This window comes from Hemicordylus capensis, chromosome 4, assembly GCF_027244095.1.
Source record: "Hemicordylus capensis ecotype Gifberg chromosome 4, rHemCap1.1.pri, whole genome shotgun sequence".
NCBI lineage: Eukaryota > Metazoa > Chordata > Lepidosauria > Squamata > Cordylidae > Hemicordylus > Hemicordylus capensis.
In genome coordinates this window covers 289,600,430-289,618,625 of record NC_069660.1, presented here as the reverse complement: position 1 = coordinate 289,618,625, position 18,196 = coordinate 289,600,430, and the positions used below count along the sequence as shown (strand labels likewise).

Here is an 18,196-nt window from a genome sequence, read left to right as displayed (position 1 = left end):
ACACCACTTGCTTCAGGCAGCTCCAGTAGCAGGAGGACTGGTCTGTTTTGTCTGGCCTGGCCTTCCCTGCTCCCTCTGTCAGCTGACAGGCCCAGGTGGCCTTCCTCAATTTTATGAGCCCAACTTTTATGAGCGCAGTAGTTGGACTAGAGACACTAGGCACAAAAAACAACTTACAGGCCAGCAGGCATTTGAGGAGTAAGCTGGCCTCCGCTATGGCTGCAGCAGCAAGATGTGCCTAGGAGTCCCCAGCCAAGACCAGACAGGCTGCCCACCACTGCCCAGTACTCACCACCACTGGATATGAAGTCCAGTTCTGAAATTCTGATTCTGAAGTTAGTAGAGATGAAGAAAGCTTTCCCCACACACAGTGCGTGAGCAACTGCTATAAGTACTGCTCAACCAAAATGGTGATTTACACTTTGTCTGCTTTGCCTGATAGCAGCAAAGACTTTCCCATGTGGCCACTCTGACTGGCCGCCAGAGCAGTCAATCAAAATAATGAATTCCGATTGGCTGATAGGTTTTTCCAAGCTCTGCCCACCTTTTGAAAACAAAGGAAAGCCTTTTAATTGGCTGTTAGCTCATTTAAATTAACTCAGTAAAACATATGGTGGTGTAATATGGGGCTGCCTGACCTCCTCTCAGCGGGGTTTCACCCCATGACTATTATGAGGTCCAGATTCATTCCGGGTGGAATTAACACCCATTCTGTTGTCCGGGGTTGGGCGGTCCTCCTTGTGAGGCTGGCCTTTAGTTGGTATAACCGCATTCTAAATGTCATGCCTCGCTGCAGGATGTATGTTACCTAAATTAATAAAGTGGTCCTAGTTCATCCAAATATATGTGTCTTGTCTTTATTGGGGCCTGTGGGTGCAAAGTATGCTGCTGCCGTGCCCACTTTGTGAAAACATGGTACTCAGACAGGTAGGATGAGAGACAGTAAGTGAAGCAGTTGCTGGCTTGGGCAAATTTTTGGGGTGGGCACTGCCCACTCTGCCCCAAGTGAATTGTCTCCACTGGAGTAAGGGTGCCACATTTTTCCTTGTACAGTCATCCCTTGCCAACCGCTAGGGTTCCATTCTGGCACAACCTTGCCATTGGCACATTCACGTTTGGCGAGGCATTAAAGTCTATGGGAAACGGAGTTAGGGGAACCATGACTGTAAAAATTAGCTAAATTACCTAAAATTAAGGAAAAAATACAAAAATAATTACTAAGACATCACAAAAAATCCTGTAATATCACCATGAATCACCAAGAAGAATGAGCAAATTGAACCTCTGGAATTTTTTTGGAAACAGCCCCCACCCCCATCACTTGTAAATGGGCATTGTAAATGGGCAAGGGTTAGCAAGCGTCGGCAAGAGGAATGAGTAGATTGAACTGCTGAAACCCTCCCAAACTCACTAAAAAAAAAGAAACCCTTGCCAACCATGGATACTCGGGTCGTGGTTTGCAAAACGTGTCACAATTTCCCATTTGCATATACTCAATACTGTGGTTGGTAGAGCTGTGGTTGGCAAGGGATGACTATACTAATATACATCATTCCTAATATATCTACTTCCTTGTTATGTGGTACTGCATTCATTCAAATAGCCATCAGCATTCATAAGTAACAATAAAAGAAAAAATAGGATGGCAATCTGTGTCTTGAGCAATGTAAATGGGGGACTTGAGGAAAGTCTTTACAGGGTGCATATTATCTATTTGGATTGACTACAGATTAAATCAACCCATGCAAAGGCTGTCACAAAATAACAAGCCTTTACATGCAGGATGTTCACCACACAAATTAAGCAATCTTTTTCTATAGCACCAGAGTAGGTTTTTTTTTAAAAAAAAATGGTGACAGGAACTGCATACAGAGTGGTTTAACAATGCTTTTACATGGCAAATGCTGGCTTTTGTAACAAACGAAGACCCTTTATTTATTTATTTATTTATTTATTTATTCAATTTTATTTTTATTTATTTATTCAGTTTATACCCCGCCCAAACTTACGTCTCTGGGTGGCTATTTGGCATGATAACGACACTAGAAACATGTTGCTGTTAAACGGTATGGCAACCTTAAGCATTTGCCTACTACACATTATACTTCGGTGTGAAAAGCAGATAGGCTCTGACTGTTCAAAATCCTGAAGACTCCTTCCCAAGAGCCAAGGAAAGCTAGAAGGGGCTTGTCTTGAAGTCATACTTAGTATAGAGTAAAGGAGGTGCTTCTAGTTCCTGGGCTTTTCCCTTTTGTTATCTCTAGTTATCTGACTCTGATAATCTCCCTTGTCATCTAGGAGGGGGAAAGAGCAAGGCTATTGAGTGTGAAAGAGTACTGAAAGACTATTAAAATAGACTAAAACACCTGACATTTAAAAAAATAATCCTGTTGCAGGGAGGTGGCTAACCAAGCTCTGATGCCTGCTGGGTTTTCCATTTAGCATGTTCACTGTGTGACAAAGAACCTTTTTGTGTCTTGATCATATAATCATTTTTCTCCCCTTTTATTCTTCCTTTAAAATGTCGTAGAAGAGGCCTTGGATCTTAAGTACTAGGCTATTAAACTTGCTCAGTTTTGTTCTTTCTGTAGTAGTATATCTGAAGAATTTTTACAATTTTTATCTTGGAAATTAGTTTATTCATTATGTTTAATTTTAGGAAACAGTGCTCTTGCAGAACGTTCTGAAAATGTGCATATTTCAGGAGTGTCAACTGGTAAGTCATTTTTTGGTAATGTTTAAATTTCATGCATGACTTAAATAGTAAATATTGAAAGCCACCTGGTATCTTATGAAGAGATATTTGGCTATAAAAATTATTACTGCCTTTTGCAGCATGTAATAAGGAATGAAGCAACTGGAACATGGAAAAATTTTCATATGATAAATTTGATACCTGCATGCTCATGAACAGATTATTCCTTTCTAAATGCTTAATTATTTTTTCATACAAACAAACTAAGAGAAGTCGGCCTGAGTTGATATTTGCTACAACAAAGTTCTGTGAAATGAAATTTATTGAAGGGTAATTTTTTAAGTCATATTACTGTTAAGGAATAACCAAAGCACCCATATTACAAGTCTTGTGTGATAAGACTTGAAGCAGCATCTGAAACTGCTATTCACTTGACTGCACAGTTTCTCTAATGCAATGAAGACTAATGTGGTGCAAAACTAATGAAGTACTGGCAGTTAAAGTTTGCTCCCCTTCTTTGTCTTGAAACAAAGGTACAGACCTAGAGTGATCTTTGCTGCTCACTTTGGGGGAAGGGAATCACTTTTGCTGTATGTATATGGATGAAATGCACTAAAAAGAATGGAAAAATCTTAAATTTTAGCTCTGAATTCCAATGTAGGCAAGAAGATGAGTAAATCAACTTTCTGATAGGCCTTATACGTATTTATTTAGTTCCTGGTATCCCCTCTGAGGCAAGACTCAGAATGGACCTCTGGCTCTTGCACTCCTGCTCCCCTCATTGTAGAAAGTAACAAGTGCAGAGAGAGATGTTTGTTTTAAGCTGTTATAGGAAGTAGGGCAACTGTTGTGACAAAACTGATAGTTCCTGACCCATTTGGGAACCATTGCACTTCTGTGCTGATCGGGTCAGACAAACCAACCAAAAGAATAATAATGTTGACACTAGAGACTTTTATGGCTGTAGTTGTGTTTGGGTGAACCAATCAAAAGAATAATAATGTTGACACTAGAGACTTCTATGGCTGTAGTTGTTTGAGGGAGGATTCTGGCTTCAGATAAATATATGTGAATATTGGGAACACTTTTCCATATTGAAAAGAATTTTGTGTACAAGATGATAGGAAGGCTAATGCTTAAGCAGCAGCTAAGAAAGGAAGAAGTCCTCTCCCTTTCCCTCAGGATTAAAAAAATGGGCATACTACAAGAATTATTTCCAAATAAGTATGGTTTTTAAAGCACCCCGCAGTTCTTGTGAACTGGTATCTTCAGCCTAACCTAATAAATATGTGCTGAATATCTTTTTAAACAAAAATGTTGTTCTTAAAAAATTTTAAACAACATTTTTAGGCCCAGAAAGTCTAAAGATAAAATGTTGGCTGACACATTGTAGATCCACTGAACTGTGAATTTACTTGTGTGTGCGGAGACATTTTGGGGGCTCTCCATTCCCACAGACACTTCTTGCATCCCCCTAAAAGCTAATCATGAGCAACAAGAGACCCTCTGTTGCAGTTGGAAGGGAAGGAGTGATGAAAAGAAGAAACAGAAAATTCCTGTGCACTTTAGGCACATGCATGCGGTGGGTCTCTGAATCCCACCTACAGAAAGATTTCTTCAATGACAGTCTTTTTCTAAATCAAATTATTACAATATTAGCTGTATTAAAATTGGGCTGCCTTGCCTAAATCTATTTTGAAATTAATGCAATTTGTTAGTCATGTCCCTTTTATTTCAGTTGGATTTAGTCACTACTAACTTAGATTGAATCTTACCCATTTATTTTAGGAAGCTTTTTGCCTTTTTTGTTCTTGTAAGTGTATGTAATTACTGTTCTTTCTGATTAGAGGACATGATTGCAGACTTCCTACTGCAGTTTTGCTATAATAATTAACACTATTTTGCAAGATAAATTGGTCTTCAGCAGTGTTCCCTATAACTGGGAATCCCAGATGTTGTGGAATACAACTCCCATAATCCCCAGCTGCAGTGAGCTTTGGGGATTATGGGAGTTGTAGTCTACAACATCTGGAACTCCTTGTTACAGTAAATGCTGGTCTTCAGGAAATTTCACACCTTTGCAGATTGCATCTGTAACAGATTTTATATAGTGCTCTTGTGAACTCCCATATAAGCACAACAGTAAAGATAGAGAAATCTTGTGTCCATGTCTGCATTTGGCAGTTATTTTTGAGTAAGCATTCGCTAATTAACCTGTTCTTTATTATTCACACGCTGAAAATTAATATTTAGGAAACAGAAGGAAATACCAGTGTCTTCAAAGGGTTTCTTCACAAAGCATATGACACTGAAATGCAGGAACACACAAATGTTGTTTGTATTTTTATCCCTAGAGGCTATTCACACGCACGTGCAAAACCAGGCTAAGCAAGCCCAGCCTGGTTTTACATGGTCATGTGAACCACTGGGATCAGGGCCAATCCCGGTGGCTGCACGGCAGCAAACCCGCCTAAGTAGCCTCCCATTAAAAAGAGTTTAAGGGAGTGAGCACTCCCTTACACTCGTCTCCCTGACTGTATGTCTGCTGCAGCTGCTTGCAGCCGCAGCTAGCACACTCGGAGAGGGGAGGGGGATTCCCATAATGCACCATGCACCACATTATCAGAGTTCTGTGGGGTAGGGTGCCGCACGGCAGCACTTCCTTGCACCCAGCCCCCAAAGCTACCAGCAGGAGCCGGTGCTCGTCTGGGTGGGCAATCCACCTGCCCAGAGAAGGGTCTGCGGGGAGGGTCCGATCGTCTGTGGGGAGGGTAAGTAAAACACACTCTCCCCGCAGACCTCCCCAGAGCTCTTCTCACGGATTGTGAGAGCAATTCTCCAGTGTTTTTCAGACACTGAATATGGTGATGTCTTATGTTCTGTGTGTTGGTAAGAGTTCAGCCTGGAGGAAAGAATGACTGCAGTGCAGTGTAATGCTGCTATTGTGGCCTACTTACCTTGGCCACCTCTTGATATTTCATTTATATTGGGATATCTTCAGTGGTGCCTTACACAAGTGGCACTTCTACTCATGCAACTATCTATATATTTATTTCTCCTGGGTGTGCCTTCAAATGTGCGTCCTGGCACCCAGCCTGATTGGCTGGGCGGCGGAGGTGCCTAATTGGCTGGTGCACCCAGGAGAATTGGCCGGCAGTGGGCCAGGCCACGGCAACAGTGGCGGCGGGCCCAGTCACGGAGGCGGCACTCGGCCTGGCAGCCTGGGCCCATCCCCGCCTGGAGACTGGGGCAGAAGGTGGGGGTGGGAGAGAGGTAGCCGGCCCTGAAGAGGCGGCCGCAGAGGCTGGAAAGCGGCAGCAGTGGGCACGGCAGGCCTCAGAGGTGGCACTTGGAGCGATGGGCCTGGCTGAAAAGGCGGCACTCAGCCTGGCGGCAGGCCAGGCCACAGAGGCACTGGGCACGGCTGCAGAGGCGGCTCTCGGCCAGGAGGCGGCGGGACCAGCCACCAAGGCCAGGCACCCGTGGGATGCTGGGGTGGAGGGAACCGGGCAGCGGGACTTCCCTGTTTGCCACCCGGGAGGAGGAGCGGCGGCTGGGCCCTTTTTGGCCACCTGCTGGCCGCCCTGTAAGGAGAGCAAAATAGGGAGGGGGGGGCAAGAGAGCATGGAGGAGGGGGGAAGGCAAGAGAGCGGGGGGCAGGGGGAGGGCAAGAGAGCATGGGAGGGGGGAAGGAGGGCAAGGGAGCAGGGGGAGGGGGAGGACTGGAGAGAGGAGCAGGAGGGAGGGCAGGAGAGACTGGGGCACGGGGGAGGGAGGGCAGGAGAGACGAGCAGGAGGGTGAGAGAGGGGGAGGGAGGGCAAGAGAGAGTGGGGTAGGAGGGAGGGGAGGGGGCAAGAGAGTGGGGCGGGAGGGAGGGAAGAGGGGCAAGAGTGTAGGGTGGGAGGGGGGCAGGAGGGAGGGGGGAACAGCCAGCCCCAAAGAGCGCACAGATGCACTGTGCAGGTTGGCTAATTAGGGTTATTCCCCCCAAGGTCTGCTTCATTCCACTTTCTGCAGATCCCCTCCTTCAGCTATACTTTCATGCCCAGTCCTATGCTGTTTTGGGAGGCACAGGGGGCTACAGTGGGAAGAAAGTGGAAGCCCTCCATAGCAAAAGTGGGGAAGTGCATTTGTCCTTTGTATGCAACCCATAAGAACTCAGAAAGCCTAACACTGGAACAGCAACATGGTCTCTAGCTATTTTGTATTTGACATCCATATTGCATAATGCCACAAATCTCTCTTGTATTCCTGCATTAGGGTAAGAAATAGCTTGGGATTTTAGGGTCACTTATGCATGTACTTGGTCTGAATTGTGGAAAAATCGTTTTCTGTATTCTTCCCTACTTTGGAAGAAAGAAGCTAGATTACTGCCGTGCTACCATTATACAGGTGGACCTCATTATCCGCAGGTGTTCCGTTCTTGCATATTACCGCAGACAACAAAATTGCAGATAATGAGTCATTGAGTCTATGGGAATGCATGGGTTAGGTTCCCAGACTAAAAACACATACACCAAAAAACCACAAAAATGGGGCAAATAAAGTGCTCTACTATGCTCCTTTGGTCTCCTCGCGTCCCGCATTGCCCCCCAAATGGTCCACAAAATTGTGGATTCCCCCTCCCCAATTTTAATTTTATTTTTTGCTGAAATGAGCTACAAAATGGCTCCCACAGACAAAATGGTGGCCAGAAATGACCTCTGCAGTCACTTTCAGCCCTCTAGGAATCACGGATATGTGGGTTTTAACCCTTTAATATCTACGGATAATGAAACTGGGTGTCAATTAGACACCTGTGAATATGCAAAACCGCAGATATAGAATCTGTGTATAATGAGGTTCTCCTGTGTAGATTTCATGCACAATTTATATAGGAAAGTGGTTACATTAGGGCCTTCATGCAGAGGCCTCTGAAGTGTTCACACCTACTCTTTGCACCCTTTCCCAAGCTGATGGTGAATATGCAATAAAGTTCTAGTTTAAATTTTGGGGACACTGAAACTTCTCCCAGTCATTGTTGGACTACTACGGGGGAGACCCAAGTTCAAATTCTCATTCAGCCATACAACTTACTGGGTGACTTGGCTCTCAGCCTAACCTACTCACAGGGTGGTTGTTAGGATAAGCATAACAATGTACACTCTGGGCTTCTTGGAGAAAGGGAAAGATATAAATATTAACATAACTTCTGTGACTACTCATTTTGAGATGTGTTAAAGCAGAAATGTACTTTTTAAAAATCTGAGCACCCTCAAAAGATCAGCCATGGCACTTGTAATGTTTAAACAGGAACTCCACCAGACTTAAGAATAGGGTGTGTCTAGAAAAATTTAGAGATCTGTTTGATCAACATGCTAGCATTTTCTGGTAAGTAATATTCTTATTGATCAAATAGATCATTTCTTTCCATTCTAGTTGATAGAACTGGTATATCATATTGGCTAAGAAAATGAAGAAAATTCAGTGTTTGTCAAGGCAGGGTTGCAAAATGCAATGCAAATTGTAATGCAAAACGTGTGTAGTGTACTCTGAATACAGCTTGTTCTGGCCATGGAGAAACTTGAAACACCCCATAGTTTCCCCTTGGTAGCTCCTAGGGACACCAAAGTGGGTTGGGTAGTAGGGCATGATGGGTGCTACCTACCACCCAACCCACAAAAGAAATGGGCGAACAGGTGATTTAACAAATTTTTAACCTTTCCCCCAAGCCCCCATGGGGATTTGAGGGAAAGGTTAAAAAATTGTTTAAAATTGCTCACCTGCAATTATTAAAACAAATATATTTTATGTATTATAATATATATTTTTGATTGGCTGCTGTTTAGTGTATCACATGTTTAATTAGTATTTAATTCTAGGATTTATAATACAGTCAAGGTTAATATATTTCATTTCTTATGCAGTTTTTGCATTATTGTATCATTGGATCCGTTGAATTATGATTTGAATTCCTTCTGGGGCTCCCACCAATACTGCCCTCAGCCCACGACTAGGAAGTGGGATGAGTTCCTCCTGCTGAGCCAAGGAACTTCTGCTCGGTATCCTCATTAAGTTCACTTCATGAATAAATGGTCTGCTTAATAGAACCTCACCAGCTGAACGAAATAGGAGGGAGGACTTCCATAAAGGGAGAGATACTTTCTAAGATATTTAGATTCTGGTTATTTTGGGACCTATGGGTGAGAACTGGCACCTTGAATTGGACTTTGGTATTTTAAAGAACTAAACATAACGTTTACTGAAAGTTACTTATAAGGATTTTTAAAAATCACTTAGTAAGATTAATTTGCCTAGTAGTTCAGGGTTTTGATATATTTCTGTCATAGATTTCCCTAGTAGCTTTTGGATGGGAGTGGGGTGTTAAGACTCCCATAGATTGTGTGTGTGTGTGTGTGTGTGTGTGTGTGTGTGATGTCTTTGCCATAAATGCCCAACCCTACTAGTATGCGCTTACAGCAAATAACTTTTAATTATTTTTCAGCATTTTAAGTCTGTAAAAGATTACCATTTTGGTTTTTTGAGGAGAGGTGTTGGAGAATCTTGTACATTAGCTGGCATCCAAATTTCTTGATGGAATTTTTTTCTCTCTGAAACACTTATTTGTTCTGTCTCATAACATTAATCCCAAGAAAAAGTCTTATATAAATGAATGTAGAATCCCAAAGCGTAATAGGATAAGAGCACCACCTAATGGGTAGTTAAACAAAATCTGTGACTCTCCTGTAAAAGCAGATTGCCACTATTAAATTGATGAAAAATCTATATTCTACATTTCTGAGGTTTGCAGTTTCCCATTTCTATAGCTGGTTTGTATTTTTAAGTGTGAACCTTTTATGTCAATGCAAATTATTCCAGCTGCCTAACTAAAAACTGTAGAGAGATCTTTTTGTATTATACTGCTCTATTTACCTGCAATTTATTTGCTTTTATAGACATTTTTCCTGCATGAATAGTTCAGGCATACATATGTCTGGAAGCTGCTGATGGTATATATATTTTGTTGACTTAAAAAGATTGAACTTCATTCATTTTATTTCTAGTCTTCATAATGTAGTTATCAGTGGCTGACATCCTGACTAAATTGACCAGATGAACTCCTATTGAAATGTAGTAGTCCTATAGAGTAGTACTAATGAATATTACTTCAGTACTCATTTAGTAATAGTGAGTAGTACTTTAGAGTAGTACTAATAAGTAATTTAGTCAGGATGTCCGCCAATGTAATTGTGTTCTAATTTAGTTTAGAATAAAAGAATGAAGCATTTTGAATTTGAATAATGTACATTGTCAATGTTTGTACTCATTCCCAAGCACTTGCGCATCTGCTTTCAGCGCTATGGGAACACTGCAGCAGTGCCAACATAACCTATTTTGCCACATGACCCAGCTGCTCATAAGTCTCAACCTTCTTTAAAATTATTTTTAACGTATTACAGCTGTAGATTACAACAATGCTTTAGTCCGACCGTTAAAAAGTATGTGCTTCTGCATGAAATTCTGTTAATTTACAGAAAAACTTATGATATTAATTTTCATATCTTTCAGCTTGCGGAGATATTCCAGAACAAATTAGAGGTCCAAGTGGGATAATCACTAGCCCAGGCTGGCCTCTTGAATATCCTGCCAGAATCAACTGTAGCTGGTATATCCGGGCAAACCCAGGGGAAATTATTACCATAAGGTAATTTGGGTATTGTACTGTACTGTTAAGTGTATTGGGGGAGACACTTAAATAATCGATAAATTTGTGTTGCATGTTTGTGTATTCGGAAATTGTAAGTTTCTTTATTCGTTTGACTTAAAAATTCTCTTAGCTCTTAATGTTTTCTTTCTTTACCATTTTCTCTTCCTTGAATTAAAGATCCAGATATACAGCAGCAGTGTAAATTTATTTGAATTATGTTAGGGTGTCAGCTTTTAAAGTCAAAATCTAAAACTAGGTTATGGATATATAGTAGCATTGCCTACAGTATGCAGAGTTAGAAGTATGAAACAGGAGCTAGGTCTGTGAAAGAGGCAGCATCAGAATTCAGCCCAGAGTTTTTCTGAGCAGCCAAACATGCACAGAGAGGAAGTGGGGAACAGTTTGTTTGATTGCTCTCTCTTCTTTCCAGAAGTACTTTTTGGCTTCAGAAATATGTCGCATGACCCTCAGGAACATATTCTGAGGGTAGAGCAGCAAAACACGCTTCCCCCTTCCCAGGGGCGTAGCAAGGTTGGAGTGGGCCCAGAGACGAGATTTTAAAATGCCCCCCCACACCGCAAAGTCCAGGGCCTCCACACACCCCAGGCCCCCAAGGATTTAAGTCTGATATTTCAAAATAAGTATGCTGCCTGGAAATACATTTCACTGAATACACACACACACACACTTCACAATATATAGTGATAGACATTGAGTACTATATATTTGTCCTGCTTTTAATGCCTAGAACACACTAGAAACACTAATTATTAAAATGGCCCCCTCGCTGCAGATTAGCAAAGGAGACTTTCAACCATGCAGTGTGAGCCTATGTATGTTTTCTCAGAATGAAGAAATGAACAAATTCAGAAAAGTTTGATTCCAGGAGGTTTTTCACAGGAGGCTTTTAAAGCATGGAGTTGCTGCATTCACATGTTGGCCAGATTTACCCTGAAATCCCTGCAAAATTGGGGAGCAGTTCACACAAGAAAAATAAAATAAAATAAAAGCACCACACATGCTTCACAGGTTCTCATTCAGACCTTCTGGGTTGCAAAACAACTTGAACATAAGTGTATTTATAAATGAATGAATGAATAAATAAAATAAATATAATATTGTTTGTTCCAGAAGTTTTTATAATTTTCTGCTATGAAACAAGCCACTTATAGGACTTTGTAGATTTTTTTTTAAGCCAGCAAATTTTCCAAGCTGTTTTAAATTAAATATTCAGAGACTTCTTAGTCTCCCCGCCCCATATCAAAGCCCTGTGGCAAGCAGATCCCTATGTATGGGTGGCGGGGGGCACAAAAAGGAATTCACATTCTACCTGGCAAATGCTGGGCTGGGCAGAGGGTCTGCTGCAGAGAACTGTAGGGGCCACTCTGCCTGCCTGCCTCCTTGCTTGCTTGAGGCCTGCAGGCCTACTCCAGTTCAGGATTCACTGAGGCCTACACGGAGGCCTCCCTGGAAGCCCCGCCCACCCGCCGATCAGCTGAGAGGCAGGGAGAAGGAGCTCCTAGCAGCTTGTCTGCTGTGCTGCTTCCATTGCCGGCTAGGAGGACAAGCAGGAGAGAGGGCAAACAGAGCAAGTGGCTGAGGGGCCTTGGGGCTGGGCAGGGGGCAATGGGGAGTCACGTGAGGTGTCTCTGGGGGGGCCCTCCAAGCAGTGGGGCCCCCAGACAACTGTCTCCCCTTGCCGGCCCATACCCCTTCCCCTTCGCCACATGTCTTTGGTTGTTCAGCCATTCTTTGGACTTAGCTCTGATGCAACCCATGGATGCAGCTTCTGTTCTGTACTTCTCAGACTGCAGAACACATGAGCCACTTAATTCTGCACTATTGACTTTGATCGGTAAATTTAGGAACTAGGCACTTGGGACATGATTCTAAGAACTGCTTAGCCTCATGCAAAGAGCTTCTTATAACCCAGTGAACATGTGACTTGTCTTGTCAACAGCAGATCTTTGTGCAATATTGCAAAGTTCTTTTGGAACTTCAGTTTCAAAAACAGTTTGCTTTACAACATGAGACAATAGCAATTTGGTTTAAACCTCTTAAGCTTACAGAACTAGTTTCATGGGGTTGGATTCAAGAGTGCCCTGCTGCATGCAGAAGATATCTTCTGCTTATGGCTGTTTTACACTGTGCACTAGAGGGTCTGTGTAAGAAAAATGACACCGAATCCAAAGATGATCTGCTTGAACAAGTAGGCGTTTCGAGAATTGCTATATAATCTGTTTGCATTGCGAGAACTCTTGCATAAGTATTTGTTGAGCAATGCTAGTGGCTGTCTTCCTTCCCATTGTGCTTCTTAGCTTCAGTTTCTTAATTGGAATTTACTTAACCACAAGAACACAAACTGTAAAGTGCATATAATACAACCTATATAAAATACATATTGAGGTGCTTCACACGATTAGTGTGCAGTGCCTCGAGGTGGTTTGCCGGCAATCAGACAATCGCCCACAGAGCCCTGGGCAGCCGGCTGCCCACATGACTACCGGGTCTGTTACGGAGCTGGTGGGGGCTGCAGGGATCGGGGGCCCCTTGGCCCCCAGAAGTCCCAGGATGCCCCATGCGAGTGCGCAGGGCATTCTGGGGGTAACCCCAAGCAAAGAAGGCTGCTTGTAGCCTTCCGGTTAGGGGTCTACCCATGTGTTGCCGCACACCACAGCGGCACACGAGCAGAAAAACAAGGTTAACAGAACACTCGCTCCGATAACCCCGTTTAAGGGGAGGAGGAATTAGGTGGGCTAGTCACCTTGGAACCACTGGGCTCGCCTTGGAACCATTGGGCTCAGTGGTTCCAACGGTCACCAGGAAGAGGGCTAGGCTCCCTTAGCACGCCTTCTGGTGATCATCAGAATAGCTTCATTGTTTCAAAGACGTCAGGCTGACACACCATATGCAAAGCCCTGTTGGATCAACCTAAAAGCATATCTAGTCATGTAACTTGTTTCTCATAGTGGCCACCGAATACCTCTCGCAAGCCCAAAAATAAGATAAGAAGGCAATATCCTCATGCATACAATTGTAAAATGCTGCGGTTCAAAACACTTCAGTTAGAAATGCAATTACTTATTCAATTTAGAAACAAAATAGCATTTCCTTGGTTGCAGTCCCAAAAGTATAAAAGTATTCTGGAAAGAAATGTCTAGGCACATGAATATGGACTTACACAGGAGAAAATAAGGAACACTTGGGGACCAGCTCAAAGATATTTGAGTCCTATGAGCTACATGTACATTTCTGTTTTTTTATAGGAGAAAACAGAGATTTGAGAAAATTTCTTCATAACCTTGAAAAGGGGAGAGGCTTTGCATAAATTGGTCTAGAGGAGTGAGAGACCAAGGATTAGCAGCATCTCATACAGAGCCCAGTAAACTCAGGAGAGTGTGCACACAAATATATTGTGTGCTGCTTGCTAGGTCATGTGATTACTCTTACTAAAGCTCCAAATTAAGTACTAGCTACAGATGGAAAATCTCTTTACTCCTTATTGTCCACTTAAGCCTTCTTAAAAACATGTCAAAGTTTGATTCCAATTCATTGTTTGTTTTTTGAAATCTGGATAAGTGGAGAAAATAGCACCTGTGTCCTATCTCTACTGGTCACCTTTCTACACCACCAAAGAAATGTTGAACAGAAGAAATACTCTTAAAATGAAATCTCTAACCATGGTGATTACTCTAACTGCAGATTTAGAAGAATTTTTGAACATAGATTTACTTAGGTTATAATTGAGAGTCGGGTATCAGGAGAAGGATAATTGTTATGTAGAAAATCCCACATTGAACACTTGGATGATGATGATAATAATAAACTTTATTTGTTAGCTCCTCCATAACAAATTGTTCTCTGGGCGGCTCTCACAACACAGGATTAAAACATATAATAAAAACACATAACAATTAAACAATTAAAACAACACATTAAATCATAACAGACAAAAAAGAAGAAAATAAAAACAGTTCTGGTGAACTTGCAGTATTGTCTTTACTAGAGAAAGAAGCTGCATAGAATATGTAGCAATGGTTGGGTGTAGTAGGAAGTTTAGTCCTTATAGTGTTTCAGGTTCTTAGAACAATTAAAAGACAAAAAGAGACGCTTCTGTATGGTATGCCTTATTAGCAAAAATATTAAAACTTCCCCTTAGTGACCCTATTTTTAGGGGAGATGTGTGGGGTGGTATTGAGAGAAAAGAAATCAAAAGAATTCTAATTTAGTTTTGAAAAAGTGCATCTGCAGTTTATATTTAGCTAGAATAGCTCACAGTTCTGTATTCTGGATTAAAAATCTTAAAACTTCTTAAAATATATATATTCCAAATAAATGAAGAAAATTTTAAGATTCATTTTCAAAGAAATAGGATGTGTGAGAATCAGGAATGTCTCACCCTTAATGTAACATAAAATATTTCCATAGACCTTGCTGATTTTTGGCACACTCAGTGTGCTGTGCAGTCCAACGCATGTCTGCTCAGAAGTGTCCAGTTAATGAGGTTTATTCCAGGTCAGTGTGCATAGGATTGCTGTATGAGAGTCTGTATTCTGAACTGTTAAATGTCACTAATTATTGCAAAAAAAAGGATATATGATAACATTATTTGCTTCTTGTAGTTTTCAGGATTTTGATGTTCAGGGATCACGGCGATGCAGCTCAGATTGGCTAACGATAGGGGCCTACAAAAACATGGAAGGTTACAGAGCATGTGGATCTTCTATTCCATCACCATACATCTCTTCACAGGACCACGTTTGGATCAGATTTCATTCAGATGATAGTATATCACGGAAAGGCTTCAGACTGACATACTTTGCTGGTAAGCAGAAATGTTGCCCAATGTTTTGGAGAGAAAGAAAACCTTGAAAAACGGTTATGCATCAATTGCTTAGTTTTTGTGAAGCCAACTTTCCATTATTGTCTTCCTAAAACTGAAAAAGGCCATTTTTTTGATATCAGACTTAGGCATATTTAAAAGTATATTTAAAATATTTCTCGTAGTGATATTGAAAGTATTAGTCCAAAGCACTAATATCTGTCTATCTGTCTATCTATCTTATGTTTATACTGCCCAAAACGTAGAACTCTGGGCGGTTTACAACAAAATAAAAACAGAAAATAAAACATTAGTTAAAAACAAAAACAAGAAATTTAAAACACAACAATTTAAAATTGTTAAAACAACATTAAAACAATTAAAACAATATTAATTAAAAGCCTGTCTGAACAGATGTGTCTTTAAAGACTTTTTAAAAGCTGTCAGAGATGGGGAGGCTCTTATTTCACTAAGGAGCGTATTCCAAAGCCTTGATATTGAAAGTATTAATCTAAAGCACTCTTCTGAGCTTAGCTCAGAAAACAGGCTCAAACCTCCCAAGTATTTAAGAGACACACCAAGTAGACATCAGGGGTGTACAACTTTGGCCCTCCAGCTAATGTTAACTACAACTTCCATTGTCCCTAGCTGCAGTAGCCAGTACCCGGAAACGATGGGAGTTGTAGTCCAACAACAGCTGGAGGATCAAAGTAGCACAGCCCTGTTTTACACAGTTCACCCTTAATCCTTAATGGAATACACAAATTTTGTAATCTGATATCCTCAAGTACCAAGAGCATTTATAACGTCATGTAACAAATGAAGCTGCTCAGACTGTTGTTATTTTTCCAATGAAACCTCTGAATCACTCATATTGATTCAAATAAGCTGCTTAAAATGTTATTTTCCAGCTGACTCTGTCTCTCATTACATTGATAATACTTTAATAGTTCCCACCTATGGCATAACCATGATATGCTGTAAGGAAGATCATAAAGTGATTAATGTAAAAATAAAAATAAAATATTCATTTGTTCAATGTGTGTGTTTTTAGGGAAATCTGATGAAACAAGCTGCGATTGTAACCAGTTCCATTGTGCTAATGGGAAATGTATTCCGGAATCTTGGAAGTGTAATGCCATGAATGAATGTGGAGACAACTCCGATGAAGAAATCTGTGCCAAAGTTAACCCTCCTACTGCTGCTTCCTTCCAGCCATGTGCATACAACCACTTTCAGTGTCTGTCTCGCTTCAATGTTTATACTTGCATTCCAGAATCCTCAAAATGTGATGGAAATCTTGACTGTCTTGACTTGGGAGATGAAATAGACTGTGGTGTGCCAACATGTGGGCAGTTGCTAAAATATTTTTATGGTACTTTCAATTCTCCCAATTATCCAGACTTTTATCCTCCAGGGAGCAACTGCACTTGGCTGATAGACACTGGTGATCATCGTAAAGTTATTTTGCGTTTCACTGACTTCAAACTTGACGGTACTGGTTATGGGGACTATGTTAAAATATATGATGGATTAGAGGAGAATCCACGTAAACTGTTACGTGTTCTAACTGCTTTTGACTCTCATGCCCCTCTTACAGTTGTTTCTTCTTCTGGTCAAATCAGAGTGCATTTTTGTGCTGACAAGGTGAATGCAGCAAGAGGATTTAATGCTACATATCAAGTAGATGGCTTCTGTCTGCCATGGGAAATTCCATGTGGCGGAAACTGGGGTTGTTATACAGAGCAGCAGCGCTGTGATGGCTATTGGCATTGTCCAAATGGACGGGATGAAACCAACTGCACCATGTGCCAAAAAGAAGAATTTCCCTGCTCTCGGAATGGTGCCTGCTATCCACGCTCTGACCGATGCAACTATCAAAATCATTGTCCCAATGGTTCGGATGAAAAGAATTGCTTCTTTTGCCAGCCAGGAAACTTCCATTGCAAAAATAATCGATGCGTGTTTGAAAGCTGGGTTTGTGATTCTCAAGATGATTGTGGTGATGGTAGCGATGAAGAGAATTGCCCCGTTATTGTGCCCACTAGAGTAATCACTGCTGCTGTTATTGGGAGCCTTATTTGTGGGCTACTCCTTGTCATTGCTTTGGGGTGCACTTGTAAGCTGTATTCTTTGAGAATGTTTGAACGAAGGTAAGTATTAAAATTGTATTGTAAGATCTCAGCTACCAGTTCATGATTTCTGATTTACCTGACTAAAATGTTTAAGTCCAGACATAATACCTACCTTATATTTGATGAAATACAATATGTAGAATTCTAGTCAGAAAAACACTATTGGTATGGTTCCTGTGAAGCAGCAAGATTCTAAATGCCCCATAAATTCACAGAAGCCTCTAGGGTCCCAGTACAGGCAATCAACCCTATGATCTGGAATGGCCCTCCTCATCTAGTCTTTAGAGAAGAACCAGTGTGCACCAGATAACCTACAGCACTATGTAGGTCTCTGGTTGTTGATCAATGTCATTACAGGCCTAAGCCAACACCTAGAGCCTCTGCCCAAGCCTAATATGGCAAATAACACTGGGGGAGACCTGGTAGAACCCAGCAGTTATGGTAGCTTTCTCTGCACTCCCCTTTCCACTTTCAAACTAAAATAGACTGCAGCCCAACAGCATTGTTGCATCATGATCTAGAATCTCTTGTTGATATGATATTCTAACTTAAATGTTTTGGATATCATCTTGGCCATTAAGCAAATAATATTATACTATGGGCAGGTTCCAGAGAACCCCTTACATGATGGAAGGCACTGCTACTTGCGCAAAGAGGACCTCTGATACACCTCTAGAGATGGCATCAAGAGTAGCATTTCACAGAGTGCAAGGGGCTGCAGTGGTAAAGAGGAGACAGAAAAACCCCATACTACAAGCATACTACTCCTGCTCATGGTTCTCTGGATCCTGCCCTATGCTTTGATAAGGAATAAAAATGCAAATGGTGGGGAAGGAAAGTAGTCTAGTGCTTTCAC

The 18,196-nt window shown here is 41.6% G+C and overlaps 1 protein-coding gene across 2 annotated transcripts in view; it reads left to right on the top strand.

Moving 5' to 3' along the window:
• The window catches only part of LRP12 (LDL receptor related protein 12), a 62,663-nt gene that overhangs the window by 36,117 nt on the left and 8,350 nt on the right, over window positions 1-18,196 (top strand). The window contains exons 3-6 of one of the 2 annotated variants that reach the window (XM_053249043.1): window positions 2,660-2,716; window positions 10,245-10,380; window positions 15,006-15,208; window positions 16,260-17,358. In XM_053249043.1, the coding sequence (XP_053105018.1) occupies window positions 2,660-2,716; window positions 10,245-10,380; window positions 15,006-15,208; window positions 16,260-17,358 (1,495 nt within the window). The remainder of the gene's footprint in view (window positions 1-2,659; window positions 2,717-10,244; window positions 10,381-15,005; window positions 15,209-16,259; window positions 17,359-18,196) is intronic. The other variant, XM_053249044.1, reaches the window with a different exon arrangement.